This window comes from Triticum aestivum, chromosome 2D (genome assembly GCF_018294505.1).
Source record: "Triticum aestivum cultivar Chinese Spring chromosome 2D, IWGSC CS RefSeq v2.1, whole genome shotgun sequence".
Lineage (NCBI taxonomy): Eukaryota > Viridiplantae > Streptophyta > Magnoliopsida > Poales > Poaceae > Triticum > Triticum aestivum.
Window position 1 is genome coordinate 301160397 of NC_057799.1, and position 8637 is coordinate 301169033.

At 43.6% G+C, this 8637-nt stretch overlaps 1 protein-coding gene across 5 annotated transcripts; it reads left to right on the forward strand.

Annotated features, from left to right (window-relative positions):
• Positions 1-1072: 1072 nt before the first annotated feature.
• LOC123052833 (uncharacterized) lies at positions 1073-4451 on the forward strand. 5 transcript variants are annotated; one of them, XR_006425113.1, is made up of 5 exons: positions 1073-1785; positions 2939-3254; positions 3487-3561; positions 3742-3831; positions 4065-4451. XR_006425113.1 is itself a non-coding variant. In XM_044476181.1 (5 exons), the coding sequence occupies exons 1-5, from the start codon at positions 1164-1166 to the stop codon at positions 4308-4310; spliced, it is 795 nt and encodes a 264-aa protein (XP_044332116.1). In that variant the 5' UTR covers positions 1082-1163; the 3' UTR covers positions 4311-4451. The 5 variants fall into 5 exon arrangements, 4 of the variants coding, with proteins under 4 accessions (XP_044332116.1, XP_044332118.1, XP_044332114.1 ...); XM_044476181.1 differs by lacking the exon at positions 2939-3254 and having other exon boundaries at positions 1082-1422; positions 1667-1785; positions 3742-3840; positions 4068-4451; XM_044476183.1 differs by lacking the exon at positions 2939-3254 and having other exon boundaries at positions 1083-1422; positions 1667-1785; positions 4068-4451.
• Positions 4452-8637: the final 4186 nt, after the last annotated feature.

The following is an 8637-nucleotide window of genomic DNA, read 5'->3' on the forward strand; positions in this document are numbered from 1 at the left end:
AAAAATATGCTTTGAGTGGTAGCAATCATGGAAGACTATATGATAGTTGAGTATGTGGGATTTGCTAAATCAAAGCTCTTATATAGACCCTTCCTGAAAATAAGATGAATTGCATTTGTTTGATGACCAAGAACATAGTTTGTTAGTTTTCAAGAAAGTTTATGGTCTATGCTTTAACATGTGAATAGCTTGTTACTTGATCATGAGAAGTTTTATGATATGAGCTACTGTTATGATATATAATGATGATGCTAGAAAAAGTGACTGAAATTATCATTGATCAAACTTGTGCGCTTGATAGCATTCCACATCAAAAATTCTGTTTTTATCATTTACCTACTCGAGGACGAGCATGAATTAAGCTTGGGGATGCTTGATACGTATCTATAATTTTTGATTGTTCCATGCTATTATATTATCAATCTTGAATGTTTTATATGTATTTATATGCTATTTTATATTATTTTTGGAAATAACCTATTAACCTAGAGCCGAGTGCCAGTTTCTGTTTTTTTTCTTGTTTTTGAGTTTCCCAGAAAAGGAATATCAAACGGTGTCTAAATGAGCTGAAAATTTGTGGTGATTTTTTACGGACCAAAAGAAGCCCCCGAAGCAAAAGAGTTGGGCCAGAAGAGTCCCAAGCCAACCACAAGGATGGAGGGCGCGCCCTACCCCTCTGGGAGGGTGCTCCGGTCTTGTCATTGACTCGTGGACCCCCCTAGGCCAAACCAACGCCAAAAATTTCTATAAATACAGAAACACCCGAAAAGAAACCTAAATCGGGAGTTTCGCCGCCGCAAACCTCTGCAGCCACGAAAAACCAATCGGGATCCTGTTCCGGCACCTTGCCGGAGGGGGAAACCATCACCGGTGGCCATCTTCATCATCCCGACGGTCTCCATGACGAGGAGGGAGTAGTTCACCCTCGGGGCTGAGGGTATGTACCAGTAGCTATGTGTTTGATCTCTCTCATGTTCTTGATTTGGCATGTCTTGATATACCGCGAGCTTTGTTATTATAGTTGAATCCTATAGTGCTTCTTCCCTTCTATCTTTTTGTCATGAATTGAGTTTTACCTTTGAGGTTTCACTCTTATCGAATTGAATACTACCCGCCGCCCCCAGCCGCCTCTTACTGCCGGATCCGACCCGACCACCATCGCCATGGCTCGGCGCCTCCACCTCCCGGCGATGCATCCGACCTCCCCGCGCGGTGTGTCCACCCCCGCCGACGCGTCCCGCCGCCCTATGCCCCGCCGCCGCGCGTCGCCGCCCCATGCCCCGTCGCCGCGCGCCGCCGCCCCATGCCCTATCACCGTGCGCCGCCACCCCCAGCCGCCTCTTACTGCCGGATCCGACCCGACCACCATCGCCATGGCTCGGCGCCTCCACCTCCCGGCGATGCATCCGACCTCCCCGCGCGGTGTGTCCACCCCCGCCGACGCGTCCCGCCGCCCTAACCCTCCCCTTCCTCGTGTCAGTATGGGCAACATCCAGCCGGTGCCTGAACCCCATCCCACCGGCGCGGCTCACTGCAGTCGTGGTGCTTCTGCGCCACGCCGCCGTTGGTCAATGCCCCGTCTTCCGCGGCTCTCCGTTGCTCCCTATACATTTTCTTCTCACCGAGAAGTAATTCCTCCCTTGTCCTCTCATGGTGACTATTGCAGAAAATAAACACACGGGGACGTGCTGCCCTCAGTCCTCTGTCGACGGATCCAGCAGTGCAGGTTCTCCGGTGCGTGAAGTATTGCCGGCGTCATGCCCATTGAGAAGATGCAGATTTTCTGTAAGCACATTCATCTATTTAGTTCTGTGTTCTGTTGTTTGCCCCAGTTGATCCTTGTGTTATTGCTTCTATGTTGTGCTGCTTGTGCACTTCTGATCCCATCATGAAGGAAAAAAGACAAGCGAGCTAAGTACTTGTTTGGAAAGATTGTAGGTTCAAACACATAAACCTAAAGAAGTTAATTGAAGAATTTTGGTTTTGTTAAAGAAAATGTGAATTTTGGTTGGAATCATTTAACATAGAACTACTCGACTTTCCTTCTCTCTAGATGTATTACTATAGTAGATGGACAGAGTAATTAGATGCATTCCTATGCAATATGTATGTTCATATAGATATATGGAACAACTCTCATTCCCTACATGCACATGGTAGATGGTCGGCTACTAGTCTGCTAATGGAAGAGCCCCCAAAACACAACTTGAAGCTGTTATCTCTCCCGAATGCTTTTGAAGAGCATCAATTGTTTTCAGTTCATATTTTGATTGCTTTTCAGTGCATCAACTTCCCCGATCATAAGTCCAATTTCCTTTGTGTTCCCATGTTCTTTCTATAGTACAAGAGGTGCTTGTCGTTATGCCTGATAATGAGCACATGTACCAGAGTTTATTTTGGAAGTCCAGAAAAGCGTCGAGGTAAAAGCAAAAACCTACAATTTGTGCATGTCATCTGTTTGTGGAAAATGTCTGAGCAAGGACACAAATAGTTCACACTCAAAACTTAAAAAGAAGCTTTATGTAGTGTCAGTACTTAAAATAAGAACAGAAGTTCAAGCTCAAAACTTTAAAAAGTTCAGTACATAAAGGTTCACACTCCTGCTTAGTAACTACCTCAATTGACCCTAATTCTCTCCGCCAGACGGCCTCCGTCGTCGCGGTCCGCCCGGTGACGTGCACTGTCATCCATGGTGGCCTGCGCCCCGACCGTGGCCACCCGTCTTCGAACGCGCTCACCGACGCCTTCAGTTCAATCCACCTCCCCTTTCTGAAAATCTTTTCCTTCAGTTCCACCGTACCTAGAAAATCAGTTCAATCCATCTCCCTATTTTTGAAAACACATACACCCTGATTTCGATCTAGGAGAACGGCCATTTTCTGGAGGATTTTTTTCACTAGTGTCATGTTTTGTTGTCAATGCTGTCTAATTTCAGCAGTGTCATGTTCTGCTGTCGATCCCGTCCTCGGCATCCACGAGCGTGAGCACCCCGTGTCCGGCGGCGAGATGAAGGCCACCCGTGATCCCTGCTTCCCGTCATCACTTCCACCTCGTGTGAGTTCGCTGCCCAGAACAAGCACGGCCAACTACAGTTCCCGCTGGTCGCCTTGGCCACCCTCGGCCACGAGCTCGTCCACCATGGTTACTGGCAGCTGTCCAAGTGGAGCGCCGACATCAGTCCAGGTAGAATCGCGGCCACCATCTTCACCAAGCGCTACACAGCCGTCAAAGTCGAGCACACACAAAAGTCCAAGGTGATGCATCAATCGTCCAACAGTGCAGCTTCTTCCCGACCTTCTGCTCATGGCGCTCGAGCCACCTGCACCTCTTTGCATCAGTTCTAAAATTCCCCGCGCATCAGTACACCTATGTATTGCTTCTGCGATTTTCAAATATGGTTACAGTTGTTGCTTCGATTTTGTTGTTGATGTACATAGTTGCCGATGGAATGAATTACTAAAAGTTCAAATTTGCTAATTCCTGCAGTTCTGGTTCTCTAGATTGGTCTTGATAAAGCTTTCATACAGGATGCAGCTTAAGCTGGAGTTCGTCGCTAAGCAGGTTTGATTATGTAAAGTTCAAGTTTTTTGTGTGTGATGCAGTATAGCTCAACTACATTTTGTGCCCTCTTTACTTCTAAATTGCTGACTGGATGTTGAACTAATTCTCTGCCTTCTCCATCACTTACGTGGTTCCCTATTTGGTTGATCTATTGTACTCATGTATATTTCAAAATACTAGGAAACATGGCTATCAATTATCTTGTATACAGAAGGTTTGGGACTGGATCTTGTAATGAAAGCTGGAGCAGAAGAAGTCCAGGAGGGAGAGGTGTGTGATGTATGTACACTTAATTACCTATGGTGCACTTGTTTTTTTTCCAAACTTTACTGTCTATGTGAACTATTTCAAGCTCATGGTGCGGTTACTACACTAAATAAAATAGTTCAGCCTATATGTGTTAGTAGTTCACCTTTGCTAAGTATAGCATGTTGTCTGGTTGGAAAAATTGATTCACTTTGCAAAAACTCTAGAGGTCAACAATTTCTTTTTGTTTGTTACAGCAGTTCGGCTTCCACGGCGCTGCCGACGTGCTCCCCTCGGCTTCCTGCAGTTCGAGGACGGACACCCCAGGTTCTCAAGCAGCAAAGTTATCGCACAAAGTTGAACTTGCTGCTGCACCATCTTCACCAAGTCAAACTTGCAACAGCCAGGGGATCCACAGTCGTTGGGAGCTGTCCAAGTCCAGCTATGACCGCAGTCCAAGTGGAACTGCGACCACCATCTTCACCCAGTGCTGCACCCATTGAGCACCCACACAGTGAGAACGCCATCTCATTGAGTGACAATATTATGTATGTTTGATTTGCTCAACCTTAGAACTTGGAGATATTCACTCTATTTTTCTATGATGAAGGCACACATGAGATCATGTGCTATGGTTATCCCCCTATTTTGTTTCTTCAAATGTGTATTTTGTTTCTTATAATGTGTTGTTCCCTTGTTCGATGAGGTAAAACAAAGAAAAATAGTGAAAATGTCATTCAAGACTTGTCCGGTAGAAAGTGTGGAGAAGAAAACAGAAGTTTTTAAAACAAGGGAATGGTAAAAATTTAAGTCTGTTCAACTATATAAATCATGCAGGTGCGATGGCGATGACGCCGTCAGTAAGGATGAGAAGGAAAAATTAAAACTAAACAAAAAGAGCTTCAAGTGATTATTTTTTGAGAAGTACAAACTCTCTAGTACCATAATTTTGAATATTATTGTACAAAAGGTACAAAAAATGAATGGAGCACAAAAAGTTCAAGTTGCAGAAAGAATGAAGTGCATAACTTTGATGCAAAACAAAAATTAGAAGTTCAAAAATAGAACACATAAAATATTTTCTTTTGAAGAAAGTACAATCAGTTCAATCTTCTTGGTTTTATTTCCGTTCAAAAACTAAATTTTTATGTAGATAAAACTACATAATTTTGGGAGTTTGTATGTTATTCATGTAATGTTTGATGAAGAAAATTTGGTCCGTTCATGTAGATAAACGGTACAAGTTTGGAGATGATGACATTGTAAGTTTGGGTGCAGGAAAAAGGTCAAGAAAACCATTGATGTAAGTTTGCGTGTCCATGAGTTCATCCTAAATCAGTACAAAATGTTCAGTCAGATCGGTCCAATATTGATTCGGGATTTCAAAAAACAAAAAGGAAAAATTTCTACCATTTTTCAAAACTACTCCTAAAACTGTAATTAATTTCAAAAAACTTCAACATGTAAAAGTTTGTTCTATTCACCCATCTTTTCAACGGTATGTTACATGCTCCGTTCTCAGAAAACGGTTCAACAGTTCAAGCCATGTCGTCTGATATAAATTTCACCGAATACAAAACACGCTCAGTACAAATCCATACGGACATCCGTTCAAGTACTCTCTTTTTGAAACCTTTCAAAGTTACTCTATGAAAAATAAATCAGTATGGACACATGCATAGTTCAGTACAAGTACTCTGCTTTTTTTTGACGGAAAAACATCACGACGTGTCTCATCGTATTCAAAATTACTCATCAACGAGTGCGAATTTGAGAAAATGTTCAACATGACTAAGTTTCGCATTTTCGATAGCTATCCAACGGTATATTATTTGCCCCATTTCGACAAACTTTTTTAAAAAATCACGTTCAAAATCAAATTTGACCGTATTCGAATTTGTTTTTAAACCATAAGGAATTAGAAAAACATTTCTATACAAAACAGTTGCGCATTTTCCATAGCTTTCCAATGCCGTATCATTTGCATCAATCCGAAAAACCGTTTGCAAAAAAAGCGAAAATACTTTTCGCCCAGAATTTCACCATTTATCAAATTACTTTTAAACTGTATATAATTTGATAAAACAATAGATACATGGAATATGCGGATTTTTACCAGCTTTCCAACGCCATCTTATTTGCTCAATTCCGACAAACCGTTTGAAAATTCAGTCCAAAATACGATTCACATTTTCGGTTTCGAAAAAATGGTTTTTTTAAAACTGCTCTTAAACCGTGATGATTTTACAAAAAATTCCTATATATTTGTAATGTAGATGTCAAGAGCTTTCCAACAATATATTACATGCCCCATTCCGACGAAAAGATGATCAGTTCGACGAAATGAAAATCATCAGTACAACCGCGTGAAACCATCAGTTAAAGTAGGGTAACAAAATAATATTTTGTTACGCAAAACAGAATAGCCCAGATGTATGTATATATATATACATACAAAAGGTACAAAAAAGAATGCCCAGAAGAAAAGAACACTTACTGATAGAAAAAACATACCTTGTGAAAGTTTAGAGCACAAAAAGTCCATGTAATATATATATGGACACACACATATCAGGACATGGTTGCATAACCAAATTAAACATTCACTTACATAGGTGGCTACTACAACAATGGCATTTGCACACACCAAAGTAAACTATTACATGCATAATTACATACGTGGCTACTACACACATGACATTTCCACACACCAAAGTAAACTATATATTACATGCATGATTAACTAGGATAAATGATCATCTGATCATCATCTACTTCTTGTCATGGCTTCTGTGGTTGTGGCTCGATGCAGCCTCGTCGATCTCCGTAACAAGGCACTTCCTCATGTCAACGATCCGCCTGTGCATCTCGTAGCATGTGTACACGCTCTTGGCCGCGAACCTGAGGTGAGGTTCATCCAGTTGCCGCATCCAGGCCCCTTGCCAGGATATGGGACGTGTTGTGTTGGCATCCTGCTTCATATTTTCGTAGTATGGGTCGATGATGGCCGAGGCGAGTTCAACCAGGGAGTCCTTCGTGCTGCCCCAGACCCTGTAGTGCTCACGGATTTCGACAAGGTTCTGGCAAGCCAACCCCATAACCCTGAGCGCCTTTACATCGTTGGTGGTTTTCATCGTGGCGAACTTGTAGTCGGTGCTGTTGACAAACCTGGTGAAACGGTCGCAAGGCTATGTGGCCATGCAGTAGTGGTAGATGAGGACATGATGGCGCATGCACAACTGGGTGATGACAACCTTCTGATTTATGTTGGGACGACCGGCGGTGTACTGGAGGTCGATGCCGACCACCTTGTATTTGTCTCGAGCAAGCAACTACTCAACGGTGTTGATGTAGTCATCCACCACGGTCGGGTCGATGGTGTACACCACCGAGAGATCCGTCTCCCTCGCGTGGGTCTCCACTTTATGCTCGTCGAACTCCATTGTAGCGCCGCTAGACATCTCCTCTCTATGTGTCGTCCTGCGTGTGCTTGCTGTGTTGTGGAGCGCGATCGAAAGGTTGAAGAGACTAAGGTTATAATGGCCACGGGAATTGAAGGGGAAGCCGAATGGCCTGGAATATCGGTAGACCCTGATGGCAGTTCTAATTTGCAGCGCGTTCCATCGTGCCGCACGCAACTGCATCGCGTGGCAATGCGCGCGGTGCAAACCGCGTGCATATGGAGCCCCCACGTGATCGTGCGCACGCCCAACCGCTGGCAGAGCACGCGCGGAGGGACGCAAGCAGAGCGCTCCGCGGTCGCCTCAACGGCGAGCAACCATATATATGCATATAACAGTTGAACATGCAAGGAAAAGCTGTCCACAAGCTGAGCGCACCGACGGACGCAAGCAGAGCACGCCGACGGACGTGAGCAGAGTGCGCCGTGGTGCCTAACAGCGAGCACAGCTTGCCGAGGGACGCGAGCAGTGGCCGACATAGTGATACGTGGCAAATAAGACAAACTGTGGGCAAACGCTTGCTGGTATATAATCGTTTGCGATTGATGAATTCATCGCTGACGGGTTACCTAGTGCGGTCCGTGTGTGTTGTGATATGCTCTGTCTGCAGAACATCTATGCTCTATGTACAGAAGAACAACATATATATATATACACTTGTAACATGACGTGATTGCAATACCAAATTAAATATCCAATTACATTATATAACAAATACCTTAAATATTGCAAGGTTCAAATTCAAAGATTACAATGCCCAAATTCAAACATTGCAAGCATCGTCATTTCTACAAACGAATCAGCCACTGACAAGTCATGTTTGGGTTTGACACAATGACTTCCAATTACTCTGTCATATGCTCTACCAATATGAAGTTTAGCTTTTTTGGAGCCTCTTCCATTCCGCAGTACCTGCCGGCTCCGATCAACATACCATTCATCTTTCCTAATTAAATGCGTGTGTTCAACCTCAGTACCCTCAGCACCCTTGCTCTGGCAAGAAAGAACCTGGCGAGTGTAATCTCGGGTAAGGTCCCTCGGTAGGAGTTCAAAGTAATATTTGAGAGATGCAGATCCAGGCATTCGATGTGATTGTCGTTATAAACATTATCCACCTCCGGGCCTATTATTATCTGCAAAAGAAGAGAACATGTTAGTGCCTACATGCAGTTTTGAACACTACTACACGCCTATTTGGTTTGCGGGATTTGTAAAATGCACCAATGTGCCATCTTCGATCTGACATGATTAACATGGGAATTTGATTACAATCTAGAAACATGCAGCCGTCTTCACAAGAGGTTGGATTGGATGAAAAATTCCCTAAGAAAACTAGTACAGATGAATCCAAAGGAGAAATGCTTATGGA

What these genes read in the sequence shown, in the direction of transcription:
- LOC123052833 (XM_044476179.1), top strand. Translation starts at nt 1,164, where the DNA reads ATGGCTCGGCGCCTCCACCTCCCGGCGATGCATCCGACCTCCCCGCGC. An exon ending in TGAGAAGATGCAGATTTTCT is followed by an intron (nt 1,786 to 3,486) that starts GTAAGCACATTC and finishes TAATTCCTGCAG; the next exon opens with TTCTGGTTCTCTAGATTGGT. An exon ending in AGGAGGGAGAGGTGTGTGAT is followed by an intron (nt 3,841 to 4,064) that starts GTATGTACACTT and finishes TGTTTGTTACAG; the next exon opens with CAGTTCGGCTTCCACGGCGC.